Raw genomic sequence first — 24,757 nt, 5'->3', positions numbered from 1 at the left:
TGAAAAAGTGAGTCTTTTTACAATTTCTCACATTTCTGCATAAAATCACCATCAAATGTGATCTGATCTTTGTCATAATCACACAGGTGAAAAAACTGTCTGCTTTAACTAAAACCATCCAAAAATGTATAGGTTTTCAAATTTTAATGAGGATTGTATGCAAACAATGACAGAAGGGGGAAAAAAGGCAGGTGAACCATCACATGTAATATTTGCCCCCCACCCCCACCCCCTCACACACACACACCCTAATGGCAGCAATACCTTCAAACAGACGCTTCCTGTAGCTGCAGATCAGTCTGGCACAGGCCCATTCTTATCTACAAAACTGCTGTAGTTCATTCAGATTCCTGGGATGTCTGGCATGAATCGCTGTCTTTAGGTCATGCCACAGCATCTTAATGGGGTTCAAGTCTGGACTTTGACTTGGCCACTCCAGAACGTGTATTTTGTTCTGCTGAAAACATTTTGAAGTTGATTTACTTCCGTGTTTTGGACCCTTTTTGTGTTGCAGCATCCATCCTCTTTTTAGCTTCAACTCTCTGACAGACGGCCTCAGGTTTTCCTGAAAAAACATCCTGATAAACTTTTGAATTCATTCTTCTATTAATGATGGCAAGCTGTCCAGGCCCTGAGGCAACAAAAGAGCCCCAAATCATGATACTCCTTCCACCATGCTTCACGGTGGGGATGAGGTGTTGATGTTGGTGAGCTGTTCCATTTTTCCTCCACACATGACGTTGTGTGTTACTCCCAAACAATTCGACTTTGGTATTATCAGTCCACAAAATATTTTGCCAAAACTTGTCTGAGTGCCTTTTTGTGAACATTAACAACGAACAACAATGTTTTTTTTTTTTTTTTTAACAGCAGTGACTTCCTCCGTGGAGTCCTCCCATGAACACCATTCTTGGGGTTACTTTTAGTTGATGAGTGCAAAGAGATATTGGACTGTGCTAATGATATCTGTAAGTCTTTACCAGACACTCTAGGGTTCTTTTTTTTTTTTTTTTTTTTTTAACCTCCCTGAGTACTCTGTGCTTAACTCTTGACATCTCCTTGGGAGAGAAGCAACAGTGCCAAACTCTCTCTTTTTGTAGACAACTTCTCTGACTGTTGATTGATGAACATCCAGACTTTTAGAGATAGTTTTGTATCCTTTCCCAGCTTTATATAAATCAACAATCCTTAATCGCATGTCTAAAAAAGAAAAAAAACATATATATATATATTTAATAAGCGCTCTAATATCTATAACCCTTGCTAAATCCTCTTATTTTTCTCATGGAACCTGCAGATGCATGAGTTGGCTTGCATCCATTATTTTTTTTTTGAGGAAAGATATTTCAAAATTCTGAATTAGTCTCAAGATCATGAAATTTTAAGTGTATCAAATGTGATACATTTGGCATGAAGGGGTTAAACAGCTCATCAGTGATTGGGCACACACCTGACTTAAATTGTTTGGTAAAAATTGGTTTAAATGGCTCTTTAAATCTCCTTAGGCAGAGGGTTCACTTACTTATTTTCCCCCCATTTGTTATGGTTTGCATGCTGTCCTCATTAAAATATGAAAACATATAAATGTTTGGGTGGTTTTAGTCAAAGCAGACTGTTTTTACATCTGTGTGATTTTGACAATTATCAGATGACATTTGATGGTGATTTTATGCAGAAATGTGAGAAATTCCAAAAGGTTCAGATACTTTTTCGTAACACTGTATTTGTGTAGCACATTTCAACACAAGGCAATTCAAAGTGTTTTAGATCAGATGAAGATCCAAAGAGATAAAATGATAGCCTATGTAAAAATCACATTAAATTAACAAGAACGTTAAAAACAAAGAGAACTGAATAAGGAAACAGAAATAAAAATCGAAAAATTTAAAAAACAAATAAATAATACAGATGATACAGTGGTAGCGATAATTTGACAGTTGAGTGGGCCATGGTTTCATCCCATTCAGTGGACAACCACAAATCACGCAGAGGGGAGAAAATGGATCGATTTTCCGCAATTTTCAAAGTCTCATTCTAGTGTCTATATAGGTGATTTTTGTAATTATTTAAATTTGACACGGTTGTTGACAACACCCATTCAGCAAAAATGCGCTGCCATCGTTGCCCCTAATGAATTATCGCCATGAGGTGAAGAAAAAACACAATTTAATGGACAAAAGAACTGACAATGGTGGGCTGGCTATTTATTCTGATTATATCATGCATCCGACCGGTGGACACCACTCGAGAGGAAGTGTTTACAGGTTCAACCCCCTCCATCACAACACCACGCATGACTTAAGGAGGATGTCATATGTATTAAGAAATCAGAGAGAGGAAGAGAGAGAACAGCTTTTGCTGAAAGCAGCTTTGATCAGCCACTCTTGTTTTAATTAACAATGCGAAGCAGACGATCACTTTGGATACAAACTTTACTGCTCACTTCTCTTCCTATATGGGGTAAGCAAAACTGTCTATTTCCATGCTTGTCCATTATTATGTACCTCAAATTAGTGTGTTTACATATTTCATAGCTGTACTGTTGCTTCATCTTAAAGGGGAACAAGTTCCTTTAGTGTTAGGTCTTCTTCTTTTTTTCTTAGGAACACTTTGGGCTTCCACGTCTCCCAGTAACCCACCGGCTCCTGAACTCCTAATTCGTTCACGATCCGGGAACTCTGTGGTCCTGGTTTGCCGGGCCTCCGAAGGCCATCTCGGGATACTCTTCAGACTGTTTAGATTCAGACAAGAGGTTTTTAATTCTTAGGAGTATGTTTTAGGGGATCTTATGCATGTGCATCCACATGATCGTACGTGTTGATTATTTTTTAAGGTGGACTCACTGGAGCGATCTTCCACTAAAGAGGTCCTGTTTACTGTCCAACTCAATGCAACAAAACCCGAACTTTTTTGCTGTTTGTACAAGAACCAGCAAGGCCTGTACAGTGCTGTCAGTCCATATTTAACCATACAACATCAACCAAGTAAGAGCAACTCAAACTTATTTATCATACACAATAAGAAAGTGAAGCTTGCCGCCACTGAAATCATTCTGCACTGATTTTTATGGGGGGCCGTTAGGGACATAATTCAGGATTACCTTTCACACACACTAGTCAAACGTTCTCACACACCCTATTGAAACGTTTTCTGCGCACGTATGATGTGAGATTCTCGCACGCATACATGTGATATTCACGCACACATACATACGAGACGCTTGCACGAATACATGTGAAATATTTTTTGCGCACGCATACATCTGAAATCCACTCACGTTGACATGTGAGACACTCACGCGCATACATATGAAATCCTTGCACGCTTACATGTGAGACCCTCGCGCGCATACAGATGAAATCCTTGCACGCTTACATGTGAGACCCTCGCGCGCGAATACATATGAAATCCTTGCACGCTTACATGTGAGACCCTCGCGCGCATACATATGAAATCCTTGCACGCTTACATGTGAGACCCTCGCGCGCATACATATGAAATCCTTGCACGCTTACATGTGAGACCCTCGCGCGCGAATACATATGAAATCCTTGCACGCTTACATGTGAGACCCTCGCGCGCATACATATGAAATCCTTGCACGCTTACATGTGAGACCCTCGCGCGCATACATATGAAATCCTTGCACGCTTACATGTGAGACCCTCGCGCGCATACATATGAAATCCTTGCACGCTTACATGTGAGACCCTCGCGCGCATACATATGAAATCCTTGCACGCTTACATGTGAGACCCTCGCGCGCATACATATGAAATCCTGGCACGCTTACATGTGAGACCCTCGCGCGCATACATATGAAATCCTTGCACGCTTACATGTGAGACCCTCGCGCGCGAATACATATGAAATCCTTGCACGCTTACATGTGAAACAATATTTTGGGTGCCATGTTTGTACTACATGTCAAATCCATTTTGACTGGGAGTGGATGGAAAGGAAGATCGGATGTCTAACACTGTCATTACCAGCCGTGAAGTTAAAGCTGGCAGTATTTTTATGCTCCTGAATGTTTCCCATTCAGAAACAGCTCTAACTGTCAACACGTTGCAAAAATGAAACCTGGATGACTCAGGGTGCGTCATTGAGATTCGGCGTCTGTTGTTGTACGGCTGGCGCTGCATTAACTTACCATCACTTCCAGCGAATGTCGACGGAACGTGGGTCCAGAGCATAGCTGCAATCAGCACGAAGTACCGCAAAATATTTGCATAAATATATAGAAATAATGTATGTATATACACATACATATATATACACACATACACTATACAGGGTGATGAAAAAAGAATGGGCCAAAACCATTGCGGTATATTGGGGGGCAATAACTACATTGACACAAGAATTGTATATTTTTGTTTTTATTTCATGCTTTACAAGTGCTCAATGTGACCACCAGCAGCATCACGGACAATCAAGCCGATATGACTTAATTCGTTAAGATTACTTGTTAAAGTAAAAAAAAAAAAAAAAAAAAGTAAGTACTTTCTTATTTAATTAAAAATTTAATAATTTCAGTCTATTTCAATAATTTTGAAATGAATAAATGCGTGATGATTTTGGCACATTGATTTTTAATCACCCTGCACATACATCATATATATATAAACATATTATATACATACATTCACTATATAAAATTATGTACACATAATATGCGGTCAATAAACTAAACTGCGACATTTTATTCATAAACCGTAATACTGTCTTGCATCTGTGAATAAACACACAATTTGCACTTCAGCCTCCAAGGCATATTTATTTGGCAATTGGAAACGAGGTGGGGGGGGGGGGGGGGGTGCAACACTTTTATTTTTTTTAATATTTCAAAATACAGTTCCAATGGACTTCTTCAAATTTGAAATTTTACCTTTTTCATCAATCATATGCAAACTGATATTGACTATCAAACCATACTCGGTGTAGTAGCTAAAGTTAAAGATACATTTTTATATACATACTTATTAACTTAAGTACTGGGGATGGGGCAAGTTAGTAGCTCACATGTCGTTTACTGAATTCTCATCTCAGAAGCGAAACAAACATTATTTCTTTTACACATTTTAAACAACAAACCAACCAAAACAATACTGCGCTCAAACCAGTGTGATATAAATAAATATAATAAAAATTCTTTGTTGTTGTGTGGGACATTTCCAACACCGTATATCCAGGTCTGCTCGCGTTGTCGTAGAAGAACTGGTTCCACGATGCTAGGCTAGCTGCAAAGGCTACCCCACGATACATCGGCGTGCCCGGGCATCTGTCTCGGAGTGCCCGCGCGGCGTGCGAGAACTATACCACCGAGCCACCAATACTTGCAATGGAAGACGGGCGGCACGCTGAAATGAATAATCAAAGGGAACACAAAGAAACAGACGAGCATTGGCACCCACATAATATTCATACCGTCATTGAGTGACAATTCATCCCGCGCTTCCTTGGTCGAAATCGGCAAGAAACCTGGATTCGTCCACAATAGCGTCCCGAGGCCTCCATTTCAATGGGCCAAACACCGGAGGAACAGTCGACGCCCACGTCAATTGCGTCAGACGCTACAATGTAGCTTATTGGTCAAACTAACGTCACCCCCTCACGATTTTACAAAATAAAAGCAGGCACATTATGTTAAATAGGAAAAGGGTGATTTTACACACAAAAAAAGGGTCCACGACACATATTTAGATGATATATATGTATTTATTCTATTAAGAATGTTGCCAAGCTTGAATGATGCTTTATACAAGTAAAAATATATCGCTTCAGCCGTAAATACGTTTATTTTGAAAAGGACCAGTACTGTTTCCTACTATAAATACGCCTCGTATACTATCTACTGAAATGCCGTGCACTGTCATTTGTGAGATGCTCTTCTACACACAAGTGAGATTCTGTGCAGTCTCATTACTGAGAGCCTCTTATACACACAAGTGAATAACCTCTCACACATAAGACTGAAAAAAAAATTTTTTTTGAATGCAAAAATAAAGATTTTGAAACTCAAAAAATGTGTCTGCATGCTATTTTTCTTTGGATTTTTTAAAATTATTTTTGATTGAAGTCAATTTTTTTTGGTTGAACCAACTTTTTTGATTGAAGTAATGTTGTATATATGATGTATGTGCAGGGTGATTAAAAATCAATGTGCCAAAATCATCACGCATTTATTCATTTCAAAATTATTGAAATAGACTGAAATTATTAAATTTTTAATTAAATAAGAAAGTACTTACTTTTTTTTTTTTTTTTTTTTACTTTAACAAGTAATCTTAACGAATTAAGTCATATCGGCTTGATTGTCCGTGATGCTGCTGGTGGTCACATTGAGCACTTGTAAAGCATGAAATAAAAACAAAAATATACAATACTTGTGTCAATGTAGTTATTGCCCCCCAATATACCGCAATGGTTTTGGCCCATTCTTTTTTCATCACCCTGTATAGTGTATGTGTGTATATATATGTATGTGTATATACATACATTATTTCTATATATTTATGCAAATATTTTGCGGTACTTCGTGCTGATTGCAGCTATGCTCTGGACCCACGTTCCGTCGACATTCGCTGGAAGTGATGGTAAGTTAATGCAGCGCCAGCCGTACAACAACAGACGCCGAATCTCAATGACGCACCCTGAGTCATCCAGGTTTCATTTTTGCAACGTGTTGACAGTTAGACCTGTTTCTGAATGGGAAACATTCAGGAGCATAAAAATACTGCCAGCTTTAACTTCACGGCTGGTAATGACAGTGTTAGACATCCGATCTTCCTTTCCATCCACTCCCAGTCAAAATGGATTCGACATGTAGTACAAACATGGCACCCAAAATATTGTTTCACATGTAAGCGTGCAAGGATTTCATATGTATGCGCGCGAGGGTCTCACATGTAAGCGTGCAAGGATTTCATATGTATGCGCGCGAGGGTCTCACATGTAAGCGTGCAAGGATTTCATATGTATGCGCGCGAGGGTCTCACATGTAAGCGTGCAAGGATTTCATATGTATTCGCGCGCGAGGGTCTCACATGTAAGCGTGCAAGGATTTCATATGTATGCGCGCGAGGGTCTCACATGTAAGCGTGCAAGGATTTCATATGTATGCGCGCGAGGGTCTCACATGTAAGCGTGCAAGGATTTCATATGTATTCGCGCGCGAGGGTCTCACATGTAAGCGTGCAAGGATTTCATCTGTATGCGCGCGAGGGTCTCACATGTAAGCGTGCAAGGATTTCATATGTATGCGCGTGAGCGTCTCACATGTCAACGTGAGTGGATTTCAGATGTATGCGTGCGCAAAAAATATTTCACATGTATTCGTGCAAGCGTCTCGTATGTATGTGTGCGTGAATATCACATGTATGCGTGCGAGAATCTCACATCTATACGTGCGCAGAAAACGTTTCAATAGGGTGTGTGAGAACGTTTGACTAGTGTGTGTGAAAGGTAATCCTGAATTATGTCCCAAACGGCCCCCCATAGATTTTACTGGCATATGTGGCATAAAATAATAAACAATCACATCCGCTGCTGTTGCAGGTGCTTCTTATGATCTCTCATTGTTCGGTGGTCTAGGTGTGTGTGCGGTGTGTGTGTATATGAGTTGCAGTACTTACATCCTGCGTTTCATATTGAAAGCACCCGCCTACTCCCAACATCAAACACAATGCATGCTGCAGACGGTTACAGCAGGGGGTTTGGCGAGCAACTGCGGTAAACCGCGGCAGGGTACTACGCTAAAAAATTGTCCACTATAACTACTAGATGAATTGCATTGTTTCTTAGAGGGGTGTATCTTTTATGCTTCCAGCGCTTTCTGGAAGTCATTCTACAAACTGTTCCTATAAATTGGGGGCATTCTATAGGCAGCACATTAGGGTGCATGAAGAACAGTAATGGCAAAAGCTTGACCATATTTGTTGCTGGTTGCGAAGCAACCAAACAGGAAGTAACATATTGTGATTTTCTGCTGGTCTGGATGTAGATTAAGCAAAGAAACATAGACTATAAACCCAAGAACTGATTTTTCTGACTTCTGTTTATTCAGTGTGTGTTTTGGCTTGCCTCTCCAGATGTCATCCCCACTCTGGCTGTACCCACATTGCCACCTCCAGTCTTATCAGTGGAGCCTCGCAATGGGATGGTTGAACGTGGCGACATAGTGTACTTCAGGTGTTCTGTCCCTGCTCTTCAGTCTGACTTAAAACCAACGTCCTTCATTTTGCTTAAGGCATCTTCAGGGGAAGAGTCAATGACCAGTCAACATTATGATGTCCAAGTATCAAACTTGGAATCCCAACCAGGAGTGTTCAGTGTAGGGCCAGTTACAAAGGGAGAGGACGGCGAGTATGCCTGCTTGTACCACATGAGAAGAGGGGAGAACATTATCAATTCAACTGTCAGCAACAACATTCACATCCACGTGAAAGGTATTTTAACTGATACTGTCTATCCGTCTGTCCGTCCGTCCGTCCGTCCGCCTACCTACCTGTTAGTCCGTCCTTCCACATGTCATTGAATTGTAGTAAGATTTGGTATACAAGTGTGGCTTACATGGCCCAAAATGTGATGTCCACATATTTGGGCGCCAGGTCTCAACCATAAAAATAATTACAATAACTAAATACTAATTAAAATAGATAAATAATAAATGGAATACTGTACATACATACAATGGATCAAATAAGTCTTTAGTCAACCCCTAATTGTACAAGTTCTCCAACTTGAAAATATTAGAGAGGCCTGTAATTGTCAACATGGGTAAACCTCAACCATAATAGACCGAAAGTGTTTAAAAAAAAAAAAAAAAGAACAACAGAAAATCACATTGTTTGATTTGTAAAGAATTTATTTGCAAATCATAGTGGAAAGTAAGTATTTGGTCAATTCCAAAAGTTCATTTCAATACTTTTGTTATGTACCCTTTGTTGGCAATAATGGAGGCCAAACATTTTCTGTAACTCTTCAAAAGCTTTTCACACACTGTTGCTGGTATTTTGGCCCATTCCTCCATGCAGATCTCCTCTAGAGCAATGATGTTTTGGTGCTGTCGTTGGGCAAGACGGACTTTCAACTCCCTCCACAGATTTTCTATGGGATTGAGATCTGGAGACTGGCTAGGCCGGTCCAGAACCTTGAAATGCTTCTTACGAAGCCACTTCTTTGTTGCCCTGGCTGTGTGTTTGGGATCATTGTCATGCTGAAAGACCCAGCCACGTCTCATCTTCAATGCGCTTGCTGATGGAAGCTTTTCTCTCAAAATCTCTTGATACATGGCCCCATTCATTCTTTGCTTTACACCAGACATGTCCAAAGTCCGGCCCGGGGGCCAAATGCGGCCCGCAGTCAAATTTCATCGGGCCCCCAGCCTCTGTCATAAAATCAATTACGTCTGGCCCGCACACAGACTTAATAACTTGGTCAGCAGTGCTGCTACCAGCACATGAAGTAGCTTACACGTTAAATGCTGCTCCTCATTTACCCACTAAAAGGCAGCAGCACTCTAAGCAACATTACCCCGTGTGACCCTTCCAACTTTCTAAAATGGCGACAATCAACAAAAAAAAGAAAGTTGACTGTGTCAGCCGACGCTTCAAGTATAGGTGGAAATTGGACTATTTCTTCACTAAAATACGCAACAACTCGGTCTGCCTCATTTGCAAAGAGACGGTAGCTGTTTTTAAAAAGTTCAATGTGAGGCGATAATTCCAAACAAGACACGCTGACATGTACGACAAGATTATAGGGATGATACGCAGCGAGAAATTGAAGCAACTTGAAGCTAGTTTAATTTCACAGCAGCAGTATTTCACAAGAGCCCGAGAGTCAAAAGAGAACGCCACAAAGGCTAGTTGCGAGATTGTTGAAATTATTAATAAAAAAAAAAAAAATAAAGCAAATGTGACACACAGAATGGCTTGCTAAAATTTGCTTAAATATATTGTTCTACATAAAGGACGTCAGCCAAGGTCGGCCCCCCACATTTTTACCACACCAAATCTGGCCCCCTTTGCAAAAAGTTTGGACACCCCTGCTTTACACAGATCAGTCGTCCTGGTCCCTTTGCAGAAAAACTGCCCCAAAGCATGATGTTTCCACCCCAATGCTTCACAGTGGGTATGGTGTTCTTCGGATGCAATTCAGTATTCTTTCTCGTCCAAACATGAGAACCTGTGTTTCTACCAAAAAGTTCTATTTTGGTTCATCTGACCATAACACATTCTCCCAGTCCTCTTCTGGATCATCCAAATGCTCTTTAGCGAAGCGCAGACGGGCCTGGACGTGTACTGGCTTCAGCAGGGGGACACGTCTGGCAGTGCAGGATTTGAGTCCCAAGCGGCGCATTGTGTTACTGATAGTAGCCTTTGTTACTGTGGTCCCAGCACTCTGTAGGTCATTCACTAGGTCACCCCGTGTGGTTCTGGGATTTTTGCTCACCGTTCTTGTTATCATTTTGACGCCACGGGGTGAGATTTTCCATGGAGCCCCAGATCAAGGGAGATTATCAGTGTTCTTGTATGTCTTCCATTTTCTAATAATTGCTCCCACAGTTGATTTCTTCACACCAAGCGTTTTACCTATTGTAGATTCAGTCTTCCCAGCCTGGTGCAGGTATACAATTTGGTCTCTGGTGTCCTTCGACAGCTCTTTGGTCTTGGCCATAGTGGAGTTTGGAGTGTGACTGACTGAGCTTGTGGACAGTTGTCTTTTATACCGATAATGAGTTAAAACAGGTGCCATGAATACAGGTAACGAGTGGAGCCTCGTTAGACCTCGTTAAAAGAAGTTAGACCTCTTTGACAGCCAGAAATCTTGCTTGTTTGTAGGTGACCAAATACTTATTTTCCACTCTAATTTGGATATAAATCCTTTAAAAATCAAACAATGTGATTTTCAGTTTTTTCCCCCACATTCTGTCTCTCATGGTTGAGGTTTACCCATGTTGACAATTACAGACCTCTCTAATCTTTTCAAGTAGGAGAACTTGCACAATTGGTGGTTGACTAAATACTTATTTGCCCCACTATATATATGGCGGAAAACACTTGAAGTTCTGCTCCGAGACCCCCAATTTGGCCAAATTTCAAAATTGTCCTATATGCATGTGTGATACATCATTGGAAAGCTTAAAATCTTAATATTCTTGGGGAAGAAAATTTTTTAAAAGGAGGACATTTAAAAAATAAATATATTTTTAAACAGCAAAACCCTAACTGGAGGTGAGCGCATGAGAGAGCATTATTAAAGGCGCCATGATTTTAACGAGATATTATCGCGTACTTATCTCTTCTCGATCCCAAAACCCCATGTATCATGTATCACCGAGGGTCAAGACACAGCTGTGAATGGCCACAGCCAGATTTTTGGGGGATTTTATGGGTGAAACATGGAAATATAACAAGGCCGCAATGCAGAAATCGCAGACATCAAGGAGTGGTCGAGATTTTTTTCCTCATATATTTACCCTTTTAAACGTTTTTTTTTTTTTTTTTCTCGGATTGATTATTTATCATTTAAAATATTGGGGGAAATGCGTCTGTAATAAAAAAAAAAAAAAAGATTAAGCTATATTTATGAGGTATATATACGTGACTTATTCAGACACAATTTTTTTTCATTGTGACGTAATATGTTTAAAAGTTAAAAAAAAAAAAAAAAAACTAAATAATACACATCAATTAATGATTCTAAACTAAAAACAGACATTTCGAATAACTCAGATAATTACTTATTTTCTTTTTATGGCTTGGTTGAAACAAAAGCAGTTGTGCGTTGTCTGTAAACAGGGTTCTCCAGGGTAAAACGGACAAATTAAAAATAGTTCAGGGGCTTAATGCGCCATGTATCTGCTATGGCAGCATATAGACATATTGTTCTATCAAACACAACAGTTCTTTTGGGTTAAAATAAAGCAGTTAATTTTAAAGAGGGGTGCTAGAGCAGAAACTGCTTTTTCCGCCTTGTCTGTGTTTTCTGCCAGATACTGTATATATTTATATACAGTATATACACAGTATATAGTGTATATAAATTATTAATCATATATATTTTTTAAAATAATTAAAATGAAAAATCCTGAAAATATTAAAAAGCAAATTAATCAAATTACAGTGAATTAAAACAGAAATACACTCTAGTTACAGCCTACAATGACGCTCTAAAATTGATTTTATTGATTTTTTAAAAATTATTTCATGATATTCAGAGAATGGCACAGGCGGAGTTTGACTTGTGGCAGGGGGGTAAAACATGTTGATGACCCCAAAAGGCAGTGGCAGCAATCAAATTAACTTACAACATCATAGAGTAGCTTAGCCCATGCTCGTACATACTGGCATCCTAGCTGTGTGTGTGTGGGTGTGCGTGTGTGAGCACGCACGTTTTTCTGTCTTACCTAGTGGAGAAGTAGATGCCACATCCTTTTTGACTGAATATTCCAGCCAGGAATCTGTCCTCAGGTGGTTTTGCCTAAGAAAAGAAAATGGCTGTCTCCAATGTGCTAGTCACATGAAGTGTTCGAAAAAGAATTTTGACCCATTATAAAAATTATTCTTATAATTTCATTCATTGTTGTTGTTTATTTTATTGCTTTACAACATGTATAGACAAAATTTTACCGGGGGCAGTCTTAATTACATGCGATGACATTTTCGGCCACCGGGCGGGGAGGCATATCGCCGCATATGGAGGTGGGTAGTGATGCAATACATTTACTCCGTTACATTTACTTGAATAACTTTTTGATGAAAATAAGAGTAGTCCTAAGAGTAGTTTTACTAAGCATTACTTTTTACTTTTACTTAAGTAGATTTGTGAAGAAGAAACGCTTCTCTCACTCCGCTACTTTGGGCTACAGTGGTTGTTAAATTTTCTCTCTTTGTTATTAGATTTCATTTGTTTTTGTTTTTGCCCTAGACACCAACAGTGGCTCTACTAGGCTCTACTCTTTTAGGGTGGTAGGTGGGTCCCACATTTTTTTTCTCTATGGTGTGGCTCCCGGGGCGTGGCCTCCCGTCTGCCTGGGCTGCCGGCTGCGGGAGTGGGGGGAGGTCGGGGCTCCGATCTCGCGTCGCCCCGCGGCGGCTCCTCGGTGTCCTCCTGCCTCCGACTTCCCCTCTCTTCTTCGACTGGATGTCCGCCCTGTGCTCTGTCGCTGGTCGCTGGCTGGGCGCCGGTGTATCGGCTGGATGTTGCCTGTCCTGCCCTGGGCTTGGTGGGCCGCTGGGGGTCCCATGGTGTGCCGTGCTGGTTGGGGGGCTGCGGCTGTGGCTAGTTTGGGCGGTCCTGGGGGTTGGCGTTGGGTTGGTGGTGCGTCCCCTCTCGCCATCCCTGAAGGCCGGTAAATGGGTGTGCGGGTGGCCCGGGGGACCACCCGGGAGGGGGGGGGGGTGACGGCTCCTTTGCTGGGCTGTGGGAGGAGGGATGGGCTGCGCTCAACCCCCCACAACCCCCTCCCCGGGCTGGCTGGGTGGGGGCCGTGGCCCTTGGTTGGCGTGGCGTCTTCGCTTGTCTGCGTGGCTGCCACGCGCTTGGTGGGGCTCGCGTGGGGTTGGATGTGATAGGACGCGTTTGGGTGGGGGTTCCCGGTGCCGGGATTGGCGGCATATGGTCGGTCGCTAACGGGTTTACACTCATAAGGGATTCACAAGATTACTGGGTTCTAGATAACAGAGCTGATTTGTGTACACTCTTCCCCTTTCAATCACTTAGCTTACAGACTCCCCCACCCCCGTCCCCTTCTTTCCCTGGTCAACAGGCCCCCCACATGGTGTCAACCGGAAATACATCTAGCTGACGATAGCACCAACATGTTAGTAGTTAGTGTAGATGTTCAATGTATTTCTTGTTGTTGTTTATGTTTTTTTCTTCTCTTGTGTTTTTTTTCTTCTGTTCCCACATAACCCCTTCCTGTTCGCTGTTTTGTCAAAATAAACGAGGTATGTGAATGATCACAATGGGAGTATGTCATACTCTCAATGTGAAACATTAAAACTGTTCAGACCAACCGGGCACTCAGACTTCCATTCTCCGTGTCAAACAGCTGAACAGGACAGGTTAAAAAATTTTTTTCAAAAAAAATTAAAAAATAAAAACAGTTCATCAGCTCTACCAGTTTCACCTTCACCAATGACACGTCACAGCAATGATCACATGACTCCATTATACCAATCAGAGTCAAGCTTGCCATTCTATGATCACGTCTTTAAAGCACCGAAAAAAACTATAAGTATTTGACACAGAGCTCTGCCGTCAATATGACTTGAAAACGTGGATTTTAACCTCTCTCCCAGTTTTTTTGCACCGACTGATCACGGAAAACCGGAGATATGATCTTTTTAGTTTCATAATAAGAAATATGTTTTCTCCACTAGAGGGCACTCATTCTCTTTGGACAAAAAATACTTCATTTCTGTAGATTATTTTCTCTAGATTGAATTTAATGACCCCCCCAACTTCGGTTATACTATAGTATAATAATAACAGTTCATATAGATAACTTTGTGCTGAGCATAAAAATACCATTGTTTAAAAAAAAAAAAAAAAAATCTAACATCGTAAGCAGTTAATCTCAATTTTATTCATTATTTGAATATTCTTTTCACCAAAATACTTTTGTATTTGTACTTGAGTACATTTTTTGGACGATTCCTTTTACTTGAGTAATATTATTTTGAAGTAGCGCTACTCTTACCCGAGTCAAATGTTTGGCTACTCTACCCACCTCTGATATTATTTAACTGCCTGCCATTGACAACAACTGACATCAGTTTGAACTGGGATGGTCAGCATCGAATGATTATCTTTCAATGCCATTGATGGGTCTAGATATTCAATCCATTTTGACTGCCTCGAGTTGAGACTAAAAATGACTTAAAATGGATTGGGTATCTAGCACCGTCAATGACAGCCAATGAGTGACATATAAAGGGTTAAGGTTGTTTTATCATAAACTTATCAAAAATAAAACCTGTAAAACTTATCTAATCACTTATCATAAATTTGAGTACATTATGTCGTCTAGTATTTAAGTCAAAAGAAAAAACAGAAATATTTGTGATATCTTCTAATATTCTTTTTTTGGAAAATGTGTCCAGATGCTCTGCCTGTACCAACCCTAGTTCTCCAACAACACACACAAGTGTGGCATATGGTCTGTAGGGGCTCAGCTGCGTACCCCGGAGCAGTGTTCTCCTTGTACCTACTGGACAGCAAACTTCCTGTAGCCAGTCACCATTTACAGGTCACTAGCCATGAGACCATCTTCCCACTGCCAGTTCAGGACACTCTTGTGGCCCTGTACCAATGCCAGTACAGCATCTTCTTGGGAGGACAGTGGACCAATTCTGAACGCAGTCAGCCTTTGGCTGTTTCCAAAGGTATGGATTTGACTTCTTTAGGAACGCTGGTAAATTAGACTATTCCAACTGACTTTCAGCAAGATGCAGCGTGCATACTGCATAGACCAGGGGTCTTCAAATACAAATCTTGAAGGTCCACAATGATTTTTTTTCATACAAGCATGGGTCCATTTATTCATGTCGGTCAAGTACAAGGGAGGTCGAAGGTGGTCAAGGTGGTTTTCTTTTGACCAAACAAAAATTCAGTGCACATTCCGATTAAATAAAAATAAATTAATAAAACATTTTCTTGACTTAAAATAGAATACAAAAAACATGCAAGTCCAATGTTTACACATGTACACTAAATAATTGACAAGATCTGTCATTGAAGTGCAAACAATAACTATTGACAGTACATTTTGTAACTGTAAAACACTGCTGGACAAAAAAGAAAATGTGCAAGTAGTGCAGTACATGTTCACATGTACAGAACATAAATTATAAGCTCTGTCATTAAGGTGCAAACATTATATTTATTGACAGTAAATTTAACACTGCTCAATGAGAGAAATAGCATTTAGGGGTCACAAAGCTGTTTACTAACATCATCAGCCAGTACTTCAGTGCGTCTTGTAGTTGATGAATCTGAGAGTGAGAATTGATTTTTGTTGTCATTTCCTCCTTTTCTTTTCCTTCGAACAATGCTTTCATCACTTCAATCATACACTATTTTATTATTTCTCCATTAGTGAACGGCTTATGTTTGGCCAACACCCACAACACTCTGAGTGAGCACTCCGTTGCAATTTGTTGTTGTGTCATAGATTTAACAATAACCTTCCTTGACTCTTGATACTGTATGACTGCTTCAACCTGTTAATTTCTTGCTTTCTCAATTCTGATTTAGGAGGAAACTTCTCTTCAAAAGAGCTGTGCTCTATAACATAATGGCGTTTCACATTTTCACTTTTTATCAGAGCAAACTGTCTTGAAGTCTATTCAGCACATAGGTTTGGTACCTGCAGTTGGTAAAGTGGACGCATATTTGTCAGTCCATTCCTCATTGAGACGGCGATTTTCAGCTTTGAGCATGCCATTTTGTTAGATTCGGTCTTCTACTGGTGGCAAACAGAAAACAGATTGAAAAGTGCCGGGTGCGACTTGTTTTTCACACTGATGCGGTCCGTCCACTCTAGCTAGCTAGCAGCATGCAGACTCTCGCAGCCAATCAGCGCATCTATGCACGCTCTCTCAGCCAATCAGTGCATCCATACAGGCTCTCTCAGCCAATCAACGCATCGTTGTCTTAGAGATGACAACAGAAGTGGGAACATGGAAGATATTTGACTAAAAATGAAACAGAATTTAGCGATAGAATTGTAGCGCATAGCGATAGATTGACGATTCATACAAATAATATATGTTTAAAAAAAAAAAAAAAAAATTGTTGAAAAATGCCGTTTGCTCTGGGTCCGCAGAGAGGTGTGCAGTTGTCCGGTCGTGGATCGCGGTCCACTAACTGAGGACCCCGGGCATAGACAACAACCATTCACATACACGTTAGGCACAGAACCGTTGGAATTTGTCACGTAGTGTGGGAATATTTTGCTGCGATAATTACCAGTAAAAAAAAAAAAAGAACCCTCAAGATGTAATTGCCAATCAAAAATGCAGCAATCCACTTCTTCCTTGACAATTGCAGCACACTTTTATGGTTAATCAATAATAAATAGAGCATAATTTGTTGTACGCGACGTTTCAAACGTAGTTACAGGGCCATATGTTTTTATTTGCAGGTCCTCTGTAAATGAGTGCTTTTCAATCGCTAGTGTGTGACAAAGAGCTGCGGACTATAATGTTACGCATTTCTGCTACCCACCATTAAATGATATAATCATTTTGTAAAAAATGACCGCGACCCTAATGGGTGCAAGGTCTCAAGAGAATGGATGAATGGATGGTTACTTTCATAGCTTTGCATGGATTTACATGTAATTTTTTTCTCTTTTTCAGTTCTTCCTCCTCCACCACAAAAAGGTATGATTATATTAATGTGAAGAAATTGTCATTCCTCATTTCGTAGGTCTGTATCCTATTTGTGCAGATATATCAGGCGTAGATTGGCCTCTTATACTTGGCTCCCTTTCTGCTGTGGTGCTCTTTCTCTGCTCGCTGGCCCTACTGGTGGTGGTAGTTCACAAAAAAGGTATTTCCACCATTGCACCTCTACAGATGTCACTTGCATTTATACAGCCTCAAATACGCTTTCTTTTCCTGAAGTGAAAGTCAAAGCTGATCAACAGAAGAAAAGGTACCGATCGCAGCACAAATTATGATTTATTCTTCATTAATATCTGAAAATGAAATACTGAAGTGTTTATTTACTAAGGCTGGAGGCAAAGTTTTGGACTCAAGTTCATGCGAAGGACCATGTTGTTGGTGAGAGTTTAATTTTTATGCTCTTGCTCAGTGATTTACAACAACTGTCCAAAAATTTGAAAATTCACTTTTTCTTTCTGATTACAGTGTTAGTTTACACAATAATTTAGGAATCTTGTTCATTTATCCATGCCAATAACTCCACTAGATGGCAGAAGGTACATAAAATGAAACGAGATTGCCATTAGTCCAGTATCCAGTAGGCCATATACTTTTATGACATTTTGTTTGATTATGTGGTGTAACGGTTCTCTGTAAAATTGTTAATCGTGTTTGAGGAAACACTGAGTAAAATGCTGTTACGATAATATAGTCTTTTTCTTCCCAGACTTCACCCTCAGGCGTACCAGTGTCACCTCCCAGGTAATTATTACTCATCAGCTAACACGATCAAAAATTCTCCAATGATTATCAGCACAAGATGATCTGTCAATAAGTTAATCAACCTTTGTAACAAACTTTGTACAACTATAGATAAGACTTTTATTGATGTTGAGGTCAACTTTTTGGAGGATCTGCTGCTGGAACAGGCTCGATGAGGTGGCTTGGGCATCTGATTAGGGTGCCTTCCGGAAGTGTCTCTGGTGAAGTGTTTTGGGCATGTCCCACTGAAATCACAACAACTGGGCAATAGATGACTGATCGCCATTATGGGTCTATTCCAAAAATATGATGGACTAGATCACTTAACTCGTAAACAGTGGACCATAGATCTTCAATAGGAATAATTCTGAATGACAATATTGTCTTTGTGTTGTCTCAGCTAATATTAGGTGATTGAAGTGACAGACAACAACACGTAGTATAAATGACCTTCATGTGATAGACAGTTGCCCAAAGTATTTATGCATGCAAGCCCTGCAATTCCTAGACCTTTGATAGTGGAAAAAATTAAGTTTAAAAACAAAACAAAAAAAATACAGCTTATAAGCGCAGTCATCTTGCAACGTCAGTTATTCGCAGGCACATACTGATAGACCCAGCACAGGTGCATGTCATAATAACCAGTGTTGTTAATTTTACTTTAAAAAAAGTAATTAATTACAGTTACAAATTACTTCTCCCAAAAAGTAATTGCGTTAGTAACTCAGTTACCTGAATGTAAGAGTAATTAGTTACTTGGCAAAGTAACTAGTGATAATTTTCATGTTTTTTTTTTTTCTATTAAAAAAAAAAAAAAAAAAAAAAAAAAAGAAAGGTCACACAATGTGAAGTTTAAAGGGTTTGGGGGACAACTGGCCCAAGCCCAATTCTTTACCCTCCACTTAACTAGACACAAGGGCATTGCGATAACTAGATAGTAACCTTTGCTATGTGTGGAAGTCATTTAAAGTTGTGAATCAACCGTTGAAGTTGTTAAAATTGCTCCCGTTATTGCATTAGTTCCCTTCTGTCTACTTTCAACATGTTTTAAAACTGTTTCATGAAGGATCTCTACATCAGAGCCTTCCTGAGAGACTAAGTATTAACCTTTATGTAACCTTTAATTAACCTTTAATTTAATTAACCTTTAAGATGGCGGCTGTTTACTAACGCATGTAGTCCTTAAAACATGTTGCCAATGCAGCCGCGTCTGTCATTTGCATCTAGTTCTATAATATGTGATATCTACCGTATCATGTGGGCGTAGTTTGTAGGCTATCGGCTACAGTCAGGTATTATTGGAGCCACCTAGCATCGCGTTTGTAACGGTGTCTTCCCCACTCCTGCTCTGCTCTCTCGTCTCCGTTAGTCCATCTCTCTCAGACTTTTTTTATTCAATCAACTTAGTAACGCATAGTAACGCACGCCTTTCCCGCCTCAGTAATGGTAATGGCGTTGCCAAGATGAGAAAATTAATTAATTGGATTACTTATTACTGAAAAAAATAACGCCGTTAGTAACGCCGTTATATTCTAACTCAAAATATTCTATTAACAACACTGATAATACCTATTAATGTTATCAAGAGGAAGTGTGGGCATTATGTGATACTTGTATTTGATTGGCTAAAAAAGTACCTGAATCGATAAAATGTCTGCTCCACGCTCTTGGAAATATTGACTTTTATTTACATTTTTCTCCACTCAGAAAAATAAAAATTATGTTTTTCTTAAAGTTTTTTTTTCTTAAAGGGCAGGTGAAGAGCTTTTTGGATTCTGTTGTAATTTTACGAAAATAAACTCTGGATGAGTTCGTCGAAACAACCATGTAATTTCTGACACGTAACTGCGAGGATAATTTGCGGTTTTTAAATTTTGTAGCACTCCATCAATACTACATTCCCAAAAGTGTGACGTAATTTCCCGAACGCAACAGAAGACTGTTCACAGTGAGCATAACAGCAGCAATGATATCAGTGGTATTTCCACTGAAAGTACCCATTCAGGATCGCACTTTCGTCACGCTAATGATGGCAAATGCACCCAGGAAAGATGATCTACAATTAATCCCTACATGTTTGAAGCTGAGGCGTCAGATGACGACGATTTACGCGCATAGCAGACGTTGGTGATGACCCCGGTTCGCAGCTCAACACTTCGCGAAAGGAAGAGTGGTAGGCCTATGTCTAGCATCGTGATTTCTCTCTGAACCTTTCTTTCCCTAGTCATTCAGTAATTGCAAAAACAGACAAGTAGTATATAGATCTAGTAATAAATGTATCAAATTGCCATGAATAGACAATCTATCAGATGTTTTATGACAGGCAAGCAACAAAACAAAACAAAAACAGGTCGCACTTCAATGAACAGGCAGTTGGTTTTGCCCTCCTATATCAACAGAATTGCATTAAATTTTAGAATTAGAAAAGCCAGTAAGGGTCTACGTATGTCTTTGAAAAACAAAGGTTGTATCCTCCTAGGCTTCCAAAGCTGTGGTCGCTGAAATGTTGAAAACAAAGACGCGATCGAGGAGCTGGGGAGAAGTTCTGTCCGAATTCTTGCAGAAGGTTTTTTGGGCCACTCATAGAGTCTCGAGCTTTCATGTGAGCAATTCATCGCTACACACCGAGATGGCATGATGAATATCACGAATAAAATCCAGAAAATATTTGCATTATATGGCGAGGATAGCGTGTTGCTATACTTTCGTATTGGAGTGCTAGCGAGGTTTTCAGGAAATGACGTCATCAGGTAGCGGCCATTGTTCTGCCAGACCAGCGTACTTTATCAGAATAGCATACCCGTATGCCAGTCCGACAACTACATCTATCGTGCGAGTTTACGTATTCAGAGTAGCATTCTACGTAAGCCTATGCTTCGACAATGTTCCATTGATTACAAGAGTAGCATTCCTCTGTATGCTACGAAGATGTTTTAATATATGGAACATTTCTACATCATGTTACAGGTAACGTATACCTGCTACAACGACGATAATCAAATAGTTTAAATTTAACGATGCAGTGAATAATGCTATAAACGTGATTACCCAATGTAGAACATAGAACGTGACCCATGGCGAAAGGTGATAGCAGAATTTACAATCCGAAAATGGTTCGAAAATAAAGAAAATGCTTAGCTCTTTTTGGGTATCTTTATAAGTAAAATTAAAAAACATGTAGTCTATACAATAAAATGTAGCATGAAACCATCGGTGAAATCCTTATGTTGCTTCCCCATCGTCTCCAGTACGCCACCACGATGAATGGAAAGCTAGTTCATGTACAATTTCGTCCTACACATGCACACGCATGCTCTGTAATGAGAGGTACCATCATATGATGGGCATTCTGATGTTTTAGAACACCGGCAGTGAGGTGCGTCCCTCGTTGCTAAGGTGTTGGTATGGCAGTAACCATAGGAGTTTGACTTTTGGGGCAGTGGGGGCACAACATGTTGATGACCCCGAAACACAGTGTCAGCAATAAAATAAACTTACAAGAATATTTATAATAATAACTTGAAAATTAGCGTTTTTTTGTTGTTGTTTTTTTTCTTCCCCATCATTCTTGAGGGGAATTCTGAATCAGGCTGCTTAGGACCGCTGTTATTTTTGCCAAGATCGTCAACCATTGAATATGTTATGCCCACCGTTGTCGTGCCAATGTAGTTACCCCCGTCAAAAAGTTGTATCCCCTGGGCGGAGCCACTGCGCTGCACTGATTTGCTTGATTTCCGTGTTTTGGTTATGTAGTTATCTACAAGGTTTTAAAACATGGCCCATCCATCCCCCATTTTTTTTCCTGTCGTATAACATAATATACGTACTGAAAGTAAAAAAAAGGCAATGTTTATTGTTTTACTGTTTTACTCGTACGATGACCTATAACTGTTATTACTGCAATTCAAGTCCTGTATGGAGTTTCGTCGATGTCCAAAACATATAACTGTGGTTCTTTTCTGGCTCCAATTAATTGTTTAAGTCAACATACAGTACCTTATAACTAATGTGTGTGTGTGTGTGCTTCCGCGGCCAGGGTATACAATTTTTGACGGGGGTAACTGCATTGGCAAGACACCGGTGGTAGCTCTGTTGCACAATTAGCGTCTTTAGTGAAGCAAATTGAAACTCCGCTTATCATTTTGGCGGTGCTCCCTGGCGTTTCATGGTCCACATTTTCAATCCTTGGTTCTTGCACAGTAGTTGTTGTTGCTTTTGAAATAATTACGCATACCCATCTTGCCTCTTGGGTCCTCGGGTGGTTTTGGCTAAACAAAGCAAATGACCGTCTAAGATGCTAGTCCCATGATCTGTTCGAAATGTAATTCTGACCCATTATAAAAACATCTTTTCTGTTCATTTCATTCATTTTTGTTGTTTGTTTTATTGCTTAAAAAGGTTTAGACAATATTTTACCGGAAAACTCTTAATTTAAATTTTTTCATATATAGAAAAGTCAATTACATGCAATGACACTTTTCTGCCCTTAAACTCTGAGTATGGCAGTAGCTCAAAAACTACGCGGTCAACTCAAAGAAATTTGGTGTAATGTGAGTTTTGAGACAGTGAATGATGAACTCAATTGAAATTGAACAATTGAAACGAGTAAAATGCTCATGAGTAGAAGTCTTCACCTACCCTTTAAATTTATTAAACAAGATTCTGTTCACTGGGATGCACATGATAAATATGTTCTGGCCCTTTAAGCATAGATTTGATTAGATCTTTTAAAAATGCCAATGTGCACAGTTGTGAGAAGTTGAGGAATACAGTAGAAGTTATGGTATATATTAGTTACCTAGACTCAGGACAGGTGTGGAAGGAATAATAGTCCAAGTAGGCTAGCCAAAGTAAGAGTGAAGAACTTGACTAATTAAGATCAACAGTCCCGAGCAATAACTAAGAGGTGACTAACGAATCAATTATAGTGCCACAATGTGTGGTGGCCTGACTGGTCTGCCTGCATGGTGTTCGATGTTAGGCCAGACAGTTTACCATCAGAGGATTTCAAAAGTTCAAACTCCTAATCAAGGTCAAATTGTGCTATTTGGGAAAGCTCCAAATGTGAAAATCCCCCCAACCTGTGTGAGAGTTTACCAAAAACAGAGACAAACTAGAGGCTATGCTGCAGGAAATGCTTTCATGCTGAGGTGCTCAGAGCTTGTGTTGTGATTACGTTGATGTTGTTTCTGTACTTGTGTGTGTACAGGGATGGGCTAGCGGGGACATGGGCACAGACACCTCCTGCAGATCCCCATCATGGAACTCCCACTCTACATTCACAAACCCCATCCCTTAGAATTTTCTCTCTCTCCATATATTTATACTTTATTGTCGTGTGTTTGTGAAACATCAGTTAGCTTTAAACGCAACGGGACAGGAAAAGCAATTTCCTTTTTTCCAATATCCTGTTTCATGTGGAGAGGCACACTTGCACAATTAGACAGGATGTGATGTTTACTTTATTTACCTGCCACTGAGCCATTACGACTGAATAAAATCTGCCAACTGTACCTGTGGTTTCTATTGCAGGATGTTTTCATTATTCATCATTCGAGTTGATACAGTATAATTTAGTCATCATATTTTTTCTATGTATAGTATGCACTTACTCAATAGTTTTGGCTGACAACATCTGAAGAAAATAATTCTGTTTTGCAGAACATTAAACATGTATGAGTCGTTACCTTATTGTGGTGAAGGGGTTTGTGTGTCACAATGATCTTAGGAGCTATGTTGTCCGAGGCTTTGTGCCCCTGGTGAGGTAAGGGACCGGACGAAGTATGAATCAAAAGACCCTCATGAAGAAAACCAGTTTTGAAAATGCGTTGCCCTTGCCTGGACGCTGGTAACCTGGGATCCCTCTTTGGAGCCAGGCCTTAAGCAGGTGCTCGGTGTACTCATGGGCAACGTGGGTTCTCCTTTCGAAGGTCTAACCACCTGTGGTAGGGGCCAAGGGGGGTGGGCGCAAAGAGAGCTGATGGTTGTTGATGAAGTTTTAATTTTCCTTAAATTTATTAGTTTTAGTTTAGCTATTGTTAGTTTTGGTGCCGGTTTTTCAAAAAAAAAATTAGATATTTGATAAGAACCAGGATTAAAAAAAAATAACAAAAGAAAAAAAGGACTGAACACATTCAGTCTTTTTGAAATAGTCATTTTGGCTTGTAAATATTGCTTCTGAGGATAAAATATGAAAAGAAAATGATGAGTGTCTTTAATTTCAATACTTCGTTAATTTTGTGAATGCACAATACAGTTTCAGTAAGTTCTCAATTTTCTTAGTTTTTATTCATTTCATTTAGTGCAAATTCTACAGTAGTTCCTGTAGTTTTGTGCATTTTCATGAACGATAATAAAACATTGTATTAATGTATGGCGTACCAATATTAAGCATTTCAAAATGGAGCTCTTATGATTTTTGGGGGAGAATATAGCCAAATGACAACTAGAAATATACTACTATACTACTGTAATACTAAAGATACTACACATAAGACAACTGAGCCAATTTGAATATTCCCTATACAGGGAAAATGCAATGTTTTATTAACAAAGTAATTCATTATTATTTTCTCTTTGAAGGAAGGACAGTA

At 39.8% G+C, this 24,757-nt stretch overlaps 1 protein-coding gene across 3 annotated transcripts; it reads left to right on the top strand.

Annotated features, from left to right (window-relative positions):
* The first annotated feature begins 2,324 nt into the window (after window positions 1–2,324).
* On the top strand, window positions 2,325–23,677 carry LOC130920624 (uncharacterized). Of its 3 annotated transcripts, none has more exons than XM_057843969.1 (11): window positions 2,325–2,460; window positions 2,604–2,752; window positions 2,834–2,984; window positions 8,094–8,450; window positions 15,117–15,398; window positions 17,376–17,399; window positions 17,467–17,568; window positions 17,643–17,673; window positions 17,752–17,801; window positions 18,130–18,164; window positions 23,374–23,677. In XM_057843969.1, exons 1-11 carry the CDS (start codon window positions 2,400–2,402, stop codon window positions 23,461–23,463), a joined length of 1,332 nt encoding a protein of 443 aa, XP_057699952.1. In that variant the 5' UTR covers window positions 2,325–2,399; the 3' UTR covers window positions 23,464–23,677. The 3 variants fall into 3 exon arrangements, with proteins under 3 accessions (XP_057699952.1, XP_057699951.1, XP_057699953.1); XM_057843968.1 differs by having other exon boundaries at window positions 17,446–17,568; XM_057843970.1 differs by lacking the exons at window positions 2,604–2,752; window positions 2,834–2,984 and having other exon boundaries at window positions 2,341–2,460; window positions 17,446–17,568.
* Window positions 23,678–24,757: the final 1,080 nt, after the last annotated feature.

This window comes from Corythoichthys intestinalis, chromosome 8 (genome assembly GCF_030265065.1).
Source record: "Corythoichthys intestinalis isolate RoL2023-P3 chromosome 8, ASM3026506v1, whole genome shotgun sequence".
Taxonomy (NCBI): domain Eukaryota; kingdom Metazoa; phylum Chordata; class Actinopteri; order Syngnathiformes; family Syngnathidae; genus Corythoichthys; species Corythoichthys intestinalis.
Note: the sequence above shows the minus strand (reverse complement) of the source record. Positions and strands in the feature narration are given on the sequence as shown.

What these genes read in the sequence shown, in the direction of transcription:
- LOC130920624 (XM_057843968.1), top strand. Translation starts at nt 2,400, where the DNA reads ATGCGAAGCAGACGATCACTTTGGATACAAACTTTACTGCTCACTTCT. An exon ending in CATTCACATCCACGTGAAAG is followed by an intron (nt 8,451 to 15,116) that starts GTATTTTAACTG and finishes AAATGTGTCCAG; the next exon opens with ATGCTCTGCCTGTACCAACC. An exon ending in GCTGATCAACAGAAGAAAAG is followed by an intron (nt 17,674 to 17,751) that starts GTACCGATCGCA and finishes TTATTTACTAAG; the next exon opens with GCTGGAGGCAAAGTTTTGGA.